This window comes from Triticum urartu, chromosome 6, assembly GCF_003073215.2.
Source record: "Triticum urartu cultivar G1812 chromosome 6, Tu2.1, whole genome shotgun sequence".
Classification (NCBI taxonomy): domain Eukaryota; kingdom Viridiplantae; phylum Streptophyta; class Magnoliopsida; order Poales; family Poaceae; genus Triticum; species Triticum urartu.
Genome location: NC_053027.1, coordinates 57,022,961 through 57,037,507, shown reverse-complemented (window position 1 = coordinate 57,037,507; position 14,547 = coordinate 57,022,961). Strand labels below are relative to the sequence as shown.

Sequence of the window (14,547 nt, the reverse complement as noted above, 5' to 3'; positions counted from 1 at the left end):
ATGCTAACTAGAGGTCCGGTTCGGACTTCATATAAACAAATAAACAACCATAGTGACAGCTCTGACGTAGCATCGAATCAAGCTTACTAGGAGTACTACAGATAGATAACTACACATCACACGACATGTCCGTCTCTTATTTCTTCACAAGAGCAACATAGGTAGTAGCTAGGAAACAGAAGCACTCCTGCACTAGTGGTATAGTAGTACTCGATCTCCATCATCTTGCTGCTGCCGGCTCGAAATTCTGCATGCCCACCTGGCCAGTAAAATGATGAAACTATGTCAAGACCAATGGTGAGCAGATTGTGGTGGTGACAACTAAACGGTAGAAATAAACCACACAGCATGATTCAAACGTACAGCTAGCTGTTCCAAGATGACAAATTAGGTTTACAGTAATATTCTGCTCTAGATATCTCAACACAGACATTAAAATATATCATTTATGAACACACATTTACATTTATGTGTCCTTTGAAGTGATTCTAATCTTGCACCTTTTTTTGTGGCTGTGAATAGTTTTTCATGTGTAGATGACGTTTCAAGTGATACAAGGAAAATTATAGTGCAAAAATTAGAGGATTAATAAGAAGGAAAGTTATTACTAGTCTACCGACCTCTACCATGGATGGAAATGTCGCTTTATCCATAAAAATACAGATGAAAACAATGCAATATGGTGCTGACAGCAGAATAGGATTGATGGTTGGTGATGAGAACAAAACAACTACACTTTCAGTTCATAGCAAACAAGCATAACCAACTGAAAATATAGTTTGGACCTAAACATTAGTAAATTGTGCGATCTTCTACCGATCTGTGGCATAATGCTTTGAGGAAGGGGGATATTGTTGTGTGGCATAATGCCGGTAAATTACCTGAGTAGGTGATGCTGCGCTATTCGACCACCAAGTCAATTGCTGGCCTGTGATGGTTTTCTTTGCTTCTTCATGATTTTCTTGTTTTTTTTTTCATTGCTTTCCTTCATTTGTTTCTTGGTTTTCACTAGGGTTTTATATTTTCTTCACTTTTTGTTTCTTTATCATTTTCCGTCGGTTTTTCTTGTTTCATTGTTTCCTTTTCATTTTGCACTGGTTTTTCTTGTTTTCTTTTCCATTTTTCATGATTTCTTTGGGTTTTCGTTTTTCTTAGTTTTTGAGGTGTTTCTTTTGTTGCTTTCTTTAGCTTCTTCAGTTTTATTTGTTTCTTGCTTGTTTTTCATCTGAATTTTTTTTGTTCTCATTCAGTTTTCATTGTTTTTCTATACACCTTTTCGGTATGTATCTAATATGTTTTTCTAATACAAGTATAACATTTTCAAATAAAAGATCATTTTATATTGAATAAATAGTCAACATTTTTCTATACACATCTAATATTTTTAAATGCTTGATTAACAGTTCTCAAATACAATATTAATTTTTTAATACATGGTCGATATTTTTCTGTACACATTTTTAACATTTTTCAAACGCTAGATTAACACTTTTCAAATGCAAGTTTAACATTTTTAACACATGCTCAACAATTTTTCTGTACAAATTTAACATTTTTCAAATCCCAGATTAATATTTTTCAAATACAAGTTTAACAATTGTTGAATACATGGTCCAGTGTTGATTCAAAGCTTACTAGTGCTAGTTATACTACTAGCAGATAGATAACTACTCATCACACGACATGTTCATCTCTTATTTTTCACAACAGCAACATAGGTACGTAGTAGATAGGAAACAGAAGCACTCCTGCACTAGTAGTATAGTACCCTCCATCATCTTCGATCTTGCTGCAGCCGGCTAGAAACCCTGCCTCTGCGCACCTGGCCAATACATGACGAAATTGTATCAAGACCAAATGGTGAGCAGATTGTGGCGACAATTAAACGGTAGAAATAAATCACACGTCATGATTATTCAAACGGCTGTTCCAAGATGACAAATTAGGTTTACAAACATGAAAATATATCATCTACTTTTATCCGTCCTTTGAGGTGATTCTATATATTCTTGCAATGTTTGTTCTTTGTTGCTGTGAATCCTTTTTCATGTCTAGCTAGATGACATTTCAAGTTGAGACAGAAAAAACTAAAGCAAGAACTAGAGGACTAATAAGAAGAAGAAAACATGGCTATTCTATCGGCCTCTACCATCGGTGGAAACACCGCTTTATCCATACAAAAAACAGATGAAATATTGCAACAGGGTGCATCAACTGATAATCTAGTTGAAGAATAACATTGATGATTAGTGGTGAGAACAACTAAATTTTCGGTTCATACTAGCAAACAAGCAGAACCAACTGAAAATTAGTTTGGACTTGAACATTAGTTGCACAATCTTCTACCAATTTGTTGGTACAAAAGTCATAAAAAGTTCAGATACGATACTTTGAGGAAGGGGAAGGGGGTATGTTGATGTGTGGCATAAACGCAGGTTAATTACCTGAGCGAGCGATGCTGCGCTACTCTGCCACCATGTCAATTGCCGACCTGCGATTCATCCTCCACAGCGCCTGTGCAGCACGGATGTAGAAGCGGATGAAAAATAGGTGCGCGAAGAACATAGCCGCAACGCCTAGAATCTCAGAGATCTGCGGAGACTGAAGATTCAAAGAGATGATTGCAAGCAAAAACGCTGCAACCAAGATTAGCGGCGACGTGGACTGAAGGCGTTCAAGGAGTGAAGGCCGCTGATTGAAATCCGCGACCTATCAGATTTAACAATCATCAACTGCATGAGAAGCAAAACCAAGGAGAGTAGAGGCATAGGAGGCTACCAGCATTGATGTCACGTACCTCGAGGCTCCTGCAGCCGGCGGCGCGAAGGAAGAAGAGCGCAACCGCCGGCGCTAAGAGAAGCAGGGAGAGCGTCTCGGAACGGTCCGAGATCTCACACAGGACGCAGGCCAAGGAGCAGTTCCCGCCGCAGGCTCGGACCGCGACGACGTACAAGAACGTGGCCGTGTACATCACGCAGACCATGCCCAGAAAGAGACCTACCAGGGCATCGGAGGCGGTACGGGCAGGGCTGCTTCGCGCCAGTGCCCCCACGGTCTTCCTCACCGGCGCCGGCAAAATGGCCGCTACTTCGCCGGCTAACTTGAAGATGTCTCCTTCGAGAGCCATGGCCGTCCCTGTCCACAGGCCCATCAAGGAAGCAAAGATATAGAAAGTCATGGCGGACATTTTGGATGTGGAGTGGAGTGGAGTTGTCGGTGACTCGCTGTGACTTGTAGCTGGGTTGTGCTTTGGTCTGTGGCCTCGGGGGAGCGTTTTATGGTGAACTCCAGGCTGTGGAGCTCTCGCTCTGGCAACCGTGCGTGTGAAAAATGCTGAATACTGTTTTTTTAAACGGTCCAGAAGGACCTCGAACAGCTTCGTTAAGATTTGCATTGCCGAAAAGCTGAGAAAGGACCCCAATGGAATGCAAAATTACAACTCAGTCCAAAACCTTTAAAGAAAAGACCCTTGACGCAAGATGAAGATTGCAATGTGAACCACTATCCACCATCTTCAAGCTTCATCAGCATGCCAACACCACCCCTCACCGGGGACAAACAACTTGTAAGGGGATCTCGTTGTTGCTTTGTTGTTGACGGGAAGGAGAAGAAACAAACGTTGGGACGAAACCAGACCTGCCTCCCTTTCGACACCATTGAAGGGAGGAAAAGGGCCGCCCTTCGGTCAGAACAATCGGCAGCGGAGCAGCCTAAGCCGTTGTAAGAAGCCACTAAAGATGAGCACCAAGTGCTCCAGATCAAGAACTAGAAACTACTCCCTCTGTAAACTAATATAAGAGCGTTTAGATAACTAAAATAATGATCTAAATGCTTTTATATTAGTTTACAGAGGGGTAGTCTCCAACGCGGCAACCAAACGAAAAAAAGAAGGAACTCACCGTCATCTCCTCCTTCTCCATCTTGGCGGCCGAGATTTGATGTCCTCGAAGCTTATTAAAGGGTTTGTTACTAGATCCGTCGTCGGGCGTCGGCTTCCACCATGATAGACAAGCTTGGGGGTGGAATCTATCCATTGGAAGCTTCTCATAAGCGGACGTGTGAAGTTCACTCCACACCACACAAGTCGCCTAATCGGCAAGACACAAGCTACTCGTACTATATACTGCGCTTCTCCCACCTCTACTCCGACAACCATCTCTGCCGGCTAAGAAAGGCCCAATCCCACAAGAGACTCTCAAGGTAGAGCGGTGAGGGAGAGGAGATGAGAAAGGGGGGAAACCTATATATATATATATATATATATATATATATATATATATATATATATATATATATATATATATATATATATATATGGTCGCGCTATTCGTCACCCTGGGTGAGGAATAGTTATTCTTCAACTTCCTCTATTTTACTATCAATGCACCATAATTTTACGTTTCATAAATTTTGTCTTATTTCCGACGCAAAAAAGGACCGTAAGAAAATATATAATCGCCGTAAAAAATATTTTATGTTATGTAAAATTACAAACGTAAAAACATAGTCTAAAATACACATAAACTGCAAATTTTCTTGTCTTATGACCTATATTTTTAATTTTTATGTCAAATTTTACGTAATTAATCAATAGGAATGTAACTATTTGAATTTGAAACATAATTTAATTATGAAATGATCGTAAGATTATCTCGGGTGAAGAATAACTTATTCTGCAACCTGGGTGATGAATAGTAACACTATATATATATAGAGAGAGAGAGAGAGAGAAAAGCAAACCTATGAAGCTTCTCTGGGATGGATGCAATCACGTGTGTTCGTTGGTGTTGGGATCTGGTCCCTGCTCTTACCCCATTTGCTTTTTACTGATTTTATTCATTTTACGTTCTTTTTCTCTTATAGCCAAGGGTTGGACCACACCACATGCAATAGGAGGGACCATGCAGGCACTAGGTTGTCATTGTGGCAGTCCACAGGACAGGACCACCGGCTCCAGAAGCAAAAGGTTCCTTCACAGTAGATGGAGAACTGTTTGGGAGAGGTTCGAACCTTTATTAGTTCGTGGGCGCTTTTTTTTTACTAACGGGTTGGTATTTTTGCCATTCAGCTGCTACCGTGGAGCTATTGCAGCCCACATCCCATATTTCATCCAGCAGCTGCGCTCGCCACAACGCCATTAGTATGGGCCATGGGCTGGCCCGCTGTAGAAGGAAGCTAACTTAGAATGAGAAAGATCAAAAATGTTTTTTTTTGCTGGAAAGGAGTTGAGATGGGTATTTTTTTGTGTGAAATGGGGGGTTTCCTCTGTACACTTAATCGCTTTCTAGTTTTTTGAGAATCTTCTGTGTATGGTCGTGCAAACTTTGACGGCACACGCCGATTCTTCTCCGTCGTCACATTTTCATTAGCGATAGTCGTGCACCGCGACGCCATAGAGTTATACTGCCTCATTCCCATTACGTTACGTGCATAACATGTTTGCACGAGCGTAGAGAAGAAGGTCTGGTTATGTGACGACCGGAAAATCATGCTACAGTGATCTCCCCTTTAATGATGCCACGTCGTCATGTTTTTCTAACTAAATTGCCACTTAATGAAAATCAAAGCCAAATTCCATTTGAAATACAAGTCAAATATTTACTTCTTCTGTCTTGCAAACAAAACTGTTCGAGATGTTGCAATTAATCCTCAAGTTTTTTTTCATGTAGGAATCAACTCAAAATTGGATTTTAATTTTGGCCCTAGCAATATTTTAGCGGGCCAGCAACATTTAATTTGGTATTTTAAATTACCATTATTAGTCTTACATTTTCCCAAACCATATGAAACTTTGTGTGAGGACCTATGCTAATGCACTGGATTTACATGCCAAGTTTCAGGATGAACACAATTCATTTAGCGGCAATATAAATTGCAAAACACAAAAAAAGGTTGTATAAAAAATAAACAAGGGAAGAGGCAGATGTGCTTTTGTGCACTTGGCCCATTTAGTAGTAGAAGTGGCCCAACCCACTTCATCTCCTCTCCCTGCTTGCACTACAGGTGACAGGGGAGGGCGTGGAGGCCATCCCGCGGCCATGGCTGCTCCCCTGCCGACGTGCCAGCCATCCACCGCATCCCCGGCGTCCTACAAGTACCCCCCGACACCCTGGAAAACCCTAGCCCTCTCATTCGCCCCCCTCATCTTGCCCCTCTCCTCGGTTTAGCGGTTGCCCGAAAAGCCGATGGCTGCGCCACCGTGAAGCTCGCGGCCATCGTCGTCCCCTCGCCCGTTGAGCGCGTCCATCCGCTCCATCGTCGACCACTGCCTCGACCACAGCCACCAGATCAAGCCGGGAGCCCCTACATCGACCGGATCGAGGTCATCTTCAACTTCCGCCCCGCCGCTCACCGTCTTCGATTCGGCCTCACCGGAGCCTCCCCAAGCCCGCTTTGCTCACCTGCAGGCTCGATGTGAGCCCCTCCTCCGATTCCCCTTCTTTATCCCTTCGATCCATGCCCGTATTGGTCGCCCCGTGAGCTCCGTCCGCCATGACCGATGGAGCTCAACGTCCGCGCACGCCCGCGTACTGCTGCTGTTGCTGCTCCTGGCTGCCCCCAGCTCGCGCCCTGCCTGCTCCGCTTGCTGCTGCCGCCCGCGTCGTAGCAGCCCGCTCGCCCTGCTCGCCGCTGCGGCTGCGCCCGCCGCTGGCCTCGCCTCCGCCCCACTGACGCCGCCGCCGTGCCGACTGCCCCCGCCACTGCTGCCCCGCGCCCGTGCCTCTGCACGCGGCCGCTCGCCCCGTTCCCCACCGCACGCCGCCCTACGCTGCCGCCGTCGCCGCTCCCCTTCCCCCCGGTGGCTCCGTCCGGCGACTTCCCCATCGCCGGCGACCTCGCCCCGCGGGCCGCCATCGGTCGAGGCCATGGCCTCGACGACCCTGCTGGGCGAGCGCTCCCACTATGGCCTATGGGCCCTTGACAGCGGGCCCCACGTCCCTTTCCTGTAAAAAGAAAAAGTAAAATAATTAATAAATTAAATAGTTAATTAACTTAATTAACTAATTATTTAATCTACAATTAGTTAATTGAGCCTATGATAGGGGGCCCCACCCCCTATTGACCAGTCAAACGTTGACTGGTCAACAGGGAACCCCTGGACCCACCTATCAGTCATTGTGTACACTTCGTGCACACTGTGTTGGGTGCATCTAGCAATTAAGCATTGTTTTTAATTAGAATTAATTTCAGAATATTGTTTAAAACTTTGAAAATCAATAGAAAATAAACCGTAACTCGGATGAAAATGTTTTCTACATGAAAGTTGCTCAGAACGACGAGGCGAATCCAAATATGCGATCCGTTCGTCTGCCACATGCCCCTAACTACCTGGACATGCAACTTTTCCCCTCTATTTCATCTGTCCGAAAATGCTAAACCTGGGGAAACATTTCCGGATGTTATCCCCCCGCCGGTAACGTGTAGCACCACGTTAGAACACGTCTAGCTCTGCCCGTTGTCCTGTTATGCTCTTGCTTGCTATGTATTTACTATTTCTCCCCCCCCCCCTCTTCTCTCCGGTAGACCCCGAGACTGCCGCTGATGCCACTGTGTTCAACTACGTCGACGACGACCCTTTCTTCTTGTCTGAGCAACCAGGCAAGCAAACCCCCTTGAGCATTCCGATATCGCCCATTTCTTTCCCTCTCATGCTTGCATTAGAACTGCTACTGTTTTCTGTATGATCCTACTCTGATGCATAGCCTGTTGTAGTTACCTGCTTTCATACCTTACCTGCTTATCATAAACTGCTTAGTATAGGTTGGTTAGTGATCCATCAGTGACCCCCACCTTGTCCCAGTTGCCCCGCTTTATGTTCGATGACTCGATCAACGTGATCGATGCCCAGGGCCCGACACCGCACATCACCCCCCCCCTTAGTTGTACGACTCTGCAGAGTTACCATCGAGTGTCGAGGGTGGAACCTCTTACATCATTCCTGATGAGATCTCCGTAGTGTAGCTTTACGGTCGAGGTCATCGAGGGTGATTTCCTCCTTAACCACTTCCGTTACGGCTCTGTCGTGCAACCCATCAAACGTGAACCTCGAGGGTGGATCCTCTTACGTTCACCTTGATGACAACATCGAGTGGAATTCACCGGGGGTGATTCCTCGGGTTTTCCCCTTGGTGTTAGACACACAGTTACTATGGTTACTATGACTTTGCACTGAACCATGTGACTAAAGACGGGTTGACCCTGAGTGGTACCCGCGCGAGCTTAATTGTGAGTGATGTGGAGTCCGGTTGACCTGGAAGGTGCCCGCGAGATACTTACGAGGCGTGGCCGGGCATTCTTAGCCCTTGCGCAAGTACTCGAGACGGGGCGACGGGGTCACATCGATCGTGAGTCTCTGCTCGTTACCGCGCGTTCCTAATCCACTATGATTTGGATATTTGATCTGAGGGGCCTCTGGCCTATACGCACTAACCATCTACGCGGGGACAGTTATGGGCACTCGACGTCGTGGTATCAGCTGAAGCCTTCGTGACGTCAGCGACTGAGCGGCGCGCGCCGGATTGGACCGTAAGCCTGCTCTTGTATTAAGGGGGCTAGTTCTGCTTCCGGCCGCGTTCGCAACGTGCAGGTGTGCAAAGGGCGATGGGCCCAGACCCCTGCGCCATAGGATTTAGACCGGCGTGCTGACCTCTCTGTTGTGCCTAGGTAGGGCTGCGACGTGTTGATCTTCTGAGGCCGGGCATGACCCAGGAAAGTGTGTCCGGCCGGAGTTAATCGAGCGTGGTGGGTAAGTTGGTGCACCCCTGCAGGGAAGAAAACATCTATCGATAGCCTGTCCTACGGTAACGGACACTTGGAGTTGTATCCCGATCGATACAACTAGAACTGGATACTTGTGATGAGAACTGGTTGGTGATGAGAATTGGATTGTGATGATAACTGGATAGTATGGCTCTGGGATTGCTTTCTCGCAGGGAGTCGAGAAAGGATCTCTGGCCGAGGTTGATAACACTTCTACTGCCTTACTTTATGCTTCTCTACTCCCTCCTGTTGCTGCAAGATGGTGGTTTCCAGAAGATGCTAGTCTTCGATAGGCTAGGCTTTCCCCTTCCCTTCTAGCATTCTGCAGTTTAGTCCACAGATACCACCCATTCCTTTGATACAGATGCATACTTAGTTTAGATCTGATGTAAGTCTTGCGAGTACTTTGGATGAGTACTCACGGTTGCTTTGCTACTTCTTTTTCCCCATACCCAATTGTTGCGACCAGATGACGGAGCCCAGGAGCCAGACGACGCCACTGATGTCTACTACTACCCGGAGGATGCCTACTACTACGTGAAGACCACCGACGACTAGGAGTAGTTAGGAGGCTCCCAGGCAGGAGGCCTTGCCTTTTCGATCGTAGATGCTTTTGTGCTAGCCTTCTTAAGGCAAACTTGCCTAACTCATGTCTGTACTCAGATATTGTTGTTTCCGTTGACTCTTGTGTATTCGAGCTTATGTATTCAAGCCCTCGAGGCCCATGGCTTGTAATATAAAGCTTGTATTATTTTAAATTGTGTCTAGAATTGTGTTGTGATATCTTTCCGTGAGTCCTTGGTCTTGATCGTACACACTTGCATGTATGATTAGTGTACGATTGAATCGAGGGCGTCACAGGTTATTATAGCATAATTGGTAGGGTATTCGATTATAATAGCATAATCGGTAGTATCTCACGTTAGCATAATCGGTAGTATCTCACGTTTTCTTATGTCAATTTTTATGTAGTGAATCAATAGGAATGTAACTATTTGAATTCGAAACGTAATTTAATTATAAAATGATCGTAAGATTACCTCGGGTGAAGAATAACTTATTTCGCATCCTGGGTGATGAATAGTAACACTATATATATAAGATCATGAATACTCAAAGAAGTGGTCATTAGGTTTATATATTCAATAATGTCTTTTCCTAACTCGTTCAAGAAAAAACAGTTTGAGTGAGAACATTCAGAATCTTCAACTAAAATTTTCTCATATTTCAGATAGAACAAAATGATTGCAATGATAGATTTGATATATTGTTGCACCACCCTATTCGTAAATTCACCTATGTCACATGTAATTAACATGGCGCATTGCGTTTTAATGGCATGTTATATGCATGACATTAATTGTTGCTATGCACAAGTCTCATCTTCCATAATAGGAGACGACTATAGCCAGAGACACCATGTAAACGAAGTGCAAGTGATTGGCTAGGTTAATAGAGGTAGCAAGGCGCAATAAAGTTAATTGTGCAGAACCACCACATTGCTTAGGTTGGCAGGAAAGACCGGTTTCTGATATATTTTTGCCAAAAAACACACCATGTTTATGGGTAATAACCTAGCAAATACCACTGGTCAGTGGCTTTGCCCCTCTTAATGACATTTTTAACATGTGGGACCAGGGCATAAGAGTTCACTTGACAAAAATGCCACACAAGCGTGTTGGCTGATATACTTTTTTCCTTTTTTTTTCTTTCCTTTTTTCCTTTTTAGGTTTACTATTATTATTTTTGAAATGTTCAAAAATTTCTAAAATGTTGCTACAAATATACTAAATGTTATTGCTATAGAAAAAGTTTAATATTTTCTAAAAAGTATTTTCACACTTTTTTTGAGAATCAACATAATTTATATAGACATTATTAATATAATTTTCTACAAAATATTCAAAAAAGTTTTAAAAATTCCTAATATTTTTAATAAGAATATTCTCAATTTATAAGAATATTCACTTTTTAAAATAAATATATATTTGTGTTTTCCATATTAAGATTAGAATCAGTTGAAAATAAAATGTAAAATAAAAAAGAGGGTAAAAAATCAACTGAAAACCAAACCAAAAAAAATCTTTAAACCATAAAACGGTACAGCACCCAGAGCGGACACACGGCTAACTGGGCCGGCCAAAGTCGCTAGCGCTCTGTGTGTCTCGTCCACAAAGCCACACAAAAATTGCCGACGGGCCTGTCAAATCACCACTGTCAAAAAATTACTGACTGGACCCGTCCGTGCCTAGTGATTTGCAAAATTGCTACAACACTCATTATATACAAGGCTGTACAGTCGGTGCAAAGTAAGAAGGTAAACACAAAAAAGCTTGGGATGATATGTGTATGCTGCTGTACTTCGCAAAAAAAAAAAAGATATGTGTATGCTGCACGGGCGAACACAGCGGCACAGGGAACCATGCATGTGCCCGTTTTCTGAGTCGTGAAACATGGTAAAGATTGCGGGGACGCATGGCAGTTCCACGCTGATGGGCTGGGACGCACACGCATCACGTAGCTTTTCTTCTGGCTTTTCTTCCATGTGGAGCGCTCCAGCCCCATTTCCGGAAGCGTGAAAGAATCTCACCCTCCAGCACGCGCACGCATCACGTAGCTATCTATCTTTCCTCGCACGTCCTAGCTATAGCTATAGCGCTGCTCCATCCCAGCTGCGACCCGGCCTAGAGAGATTCCACGTCCAGCAATTAACCCACCCGATTAATTAAGCAAGCAGGGTAGTGAAATCCTAAGTGATTACATACAAGTACAATGGAAGCTCTTCATCAGAAAGTACGTCAAGGCAGACCATGTCTTAAATTAGACAGAAATAACGAAGACCATGTCTCCCAGAAAGATAAATAACCTTTTCAATTATTTCACAAATATAAAATTGTGTTGTTTTCTGAATAATTTAATATTGTTTTCTGTAAAAGAAATTCAAGTAAACGTTATAGTAAATGTAAAAACAAAACCGTGCTTTGCAAATGCTTGGGTTATCTTGCTAGTTTTTTTATTCTAATTTTATCTTTATCTTTATCTATATCTATATCTATATGTATATGGGCCATTTCTTGGTTTTTGCCACGTTCCCTAAAAACGTGCGCCCCCCTGTAAATTGCGCTTCTGTTTTCCTTCTATAAGAAAAGGCGGTGCTCCTGCTGTTTCCTCAAAATAAAATATCTATATCTACTATTAAAGGGAATAGATATTCTTGGTTTTTTTTTTCGCTGCGCAGGTTCGCTCATGTTTTTGTTTCTGGCTCGCAGGATCGCTTATCTGGGCCAGTGTGGGCGATCGAAGCCCATCCAGGCGAAAGACAAATGCGGGCGTCCATCAACTTATGGGCTGCAGCTCAAAAAAAAAATCAACTTATGGGCTGCGAGTGGGCTTCGTAAAATCAAGTAAAAAATAGTTCGCACGGTGGGATTGATGGGGAATCGAACACAACACCTCGTGTACCAAGGCGACCTGTGGTATCCAACTGAGCTGACTTCTATTTCTAATTAATCCCACCTCGACAGTTTATATTGCATCGCACCGATTTATATGTGTTTCCTACTTGCTCTCTGTATCAATATATCTCCATGGGACTCCAAGAACACAGAGAATAGAGACTAGAGACTAGAGGAATTGATCTTGGAATTGTGTGGCTGCCATGTAAAAAAAGAAAAAAATTTGGGGCCATTAATTGCCAGGAGTCCCCTTGATTAAAGTAAAGGAAGGGATCGAATCGTAGGGCTGGATTTCTTTGTCCTCCGTCCGGTCACGACTCACGAGGGGCAACACAGAATTTAGTAGAAGAAAAAGGAAATTGGCTGGAAGGGAAGGAGATAAATTCCCCTTGTTATTAGGCAAAAAAGAAAGAAATTTAAAAGAAGAAATAAATTTCGCTGGAATTAGAAAGCTAGCTGCGGAGGAGCTCTTGGCAAGCAAACCATGTTTCTTCGAATCTCATGGTAACGTTTTCAATGTCCTGGGAGGTCATTATGCTTTTGGCCATGTTATAATTTGTTAATGAGGTACAATTTTTTAGGGCAGTGTAAATGTCAAGTTAGCAACTTTTGATTTGTAGCCAATGGGAACCCACGCCCTGCATGTTTTTTAATACTTCATAAAAATCCAAGAAAATATTTGCAAAATGGTATGTCAAGTTGTGATCAAACCGTTCTCCTTGAGCCCATGAACGCTAATGGAATAACCAACTAGGTCATAAACACTTTGTCATTGTTTAATGGATTACATCCAATATTACGCATACTCATTTAGTCTAAGGTTGTTTTTTTAATAACTTTAATATTCTTTTCTTGTTGCGAATGAACCGATGAGCCGGCGGTCCAACCGGTGAGTCGCTCCCTCAGTTTTAGAAACTATGGTTAGATGGCCATGGCGGAAGAACATGCCATAGTTTGCTGCCGGAAAAATGCCCTAGGTCATGTTAGAGATAAAGAAGGTGGACGGTGGCGACAGTGAAATGTATGCAGTTTATGTTGACTCAAGTTATTGATGTCCTCCCGGCGTAACTTAATTTGTATTAATAATTATCATTATGTGCGCCGAGAAGGAAATGCGTCGCCTGATTCGTTAAGATCTGACTGGTGTTGAAGTGAAGATGTATGCGACGGTTACAATGCACGAGGAACTACAAGCCGGTGTAAGAAGAGGCTTGTGAAATCAGCTTGGTAGAATGTGAAAACCAACCTCACCGTCTTGGGATTGATCACATTTGTTGTAATAGGTTGGCAAGTGATCACCATCATGATGACACAGGAGAAATGGCAACAAATATGACTCATCGGGGCTATGCATGAGTTTGTTTCTCCCGTTGCAACGCACAGGCATTTGTGTTAGTTTCTCTGATAAATAACTTGTATTGTGTTTATCAAACTGTCAGTGTAGGGACCCGCGTGTCTTGCTATCCCTAAGAGAGGGGGTAGTTTGCATGATAAATGTACTATATGTCTAGCTAAAGTTCACCAGGCGGAACGAAAAGCCAATAAAGTAAAAGAAGCTGAAGAAAAAGGAACCTTGCTGCATGAAAGAGCGAGCACATCGGCACATGGAAGCATGCATGTGTGCCCGTTTCCTGAATTGCGAAACGTCAATAACTGGCAGTAGCGAGGCGAAAGAGACTAGTGGTTGGCTGGTGTCTCTCCTTTGAACGTACGGTCCATCTTTACTCCGGACTGACTGATAGGTGAGAGGAGCATCAAATGAAAATTGGTTGATTTGGTTGCTATAGAGACTTTTTACGGTGCATCATACTCCTGTAAATAGTGGGTAGTATATAATTGATCCAATGGTCATTATTGATCCTGTTTTTTTTTCTCTTGAGGACATTTTGGTAATTGGTTGTAAGGGTCAATTAGTCCTTTCTGAATGATAATGTTATTGATTAATAATATGGGTAATTGCAATTGATTAATATCACACCTTGAAAAGAATTGCCCTATCTTAGTTTGTAGGCTCCCCTTCTAGGATTCCCTTCTCATTTGTTCTTCATTCGTCGTCTGAGTCGCAGGGGGGCGGCCGCTCCTTCTCCCGCCCTTTGATCGCCGTGCCTGAGTCGCACAGTGGCGGCAGCTCCGTCTCCCGCCCTGCAGTTGCCGCCGCAAGATCTTCAACGGCACAGCCAGCCCGCGACGCCCGGCGACCCTCTCTTCGTCGCAATATCTTCAGACGGCGCCCGAGATCGGTTCCTCCCCGCGTCATGGTTGAGATCCCTCGCATAGGTACGTCGCTTCTGATGCTCGGCTGTGCACATGGATGCTGGCCATGCATGCAATA

General features: G+C 43.8%; 1 protein-coding gene across 1 annotated transcript; it reads right to left on the bottom strand.

Annotated features, from left to right (window-relative positions):
• Positions 1-1,529: 1,529 nt before the first annotated feature.
• LOC125516308 lies at positions 1,530-3,273 on the bottom strand. The gene is made up of 3 exons (XM_048681792.1): positions 2,798-3,273; positions 2,445-2,709; positions 1,530-1,822 (listed from the first exon to the last, which is right to left on the bottom strand). The coding sequence occupies exons 1-2, from the start codon at positions 3,185-3,187 to the stop codon at positions 2,464-2,466; spliced, it is 636 nt and encodes a 211-aa protein (XP_048537749.1). The 5' UTR covers positions 3,188-3,273; the 3' UTR covers positions 1,530-1,822; positions 2,445-2,463.
• Between the last annotated feature and the right edge of the window lie 11,274 nt (positions 3,274-14,547).

Excerpts from the sequence above, each read along its gene's own strand:
- LOC125516308 (XM_048681792.1), bottom strand. The coding sequence starts at position 3,187 with ATGTCCGCCATGACTTTCTATATCTTTGCTTCCTTGATGGGCCTGTGG. Across the intron at positions 2,710-2,797 it reads CCGGCTGCAGGAGCCTCGAG|GTCGCGGATTTCAATCAGCG; the intron begins GTACGTGACATC and ends TAAATCTGATAG.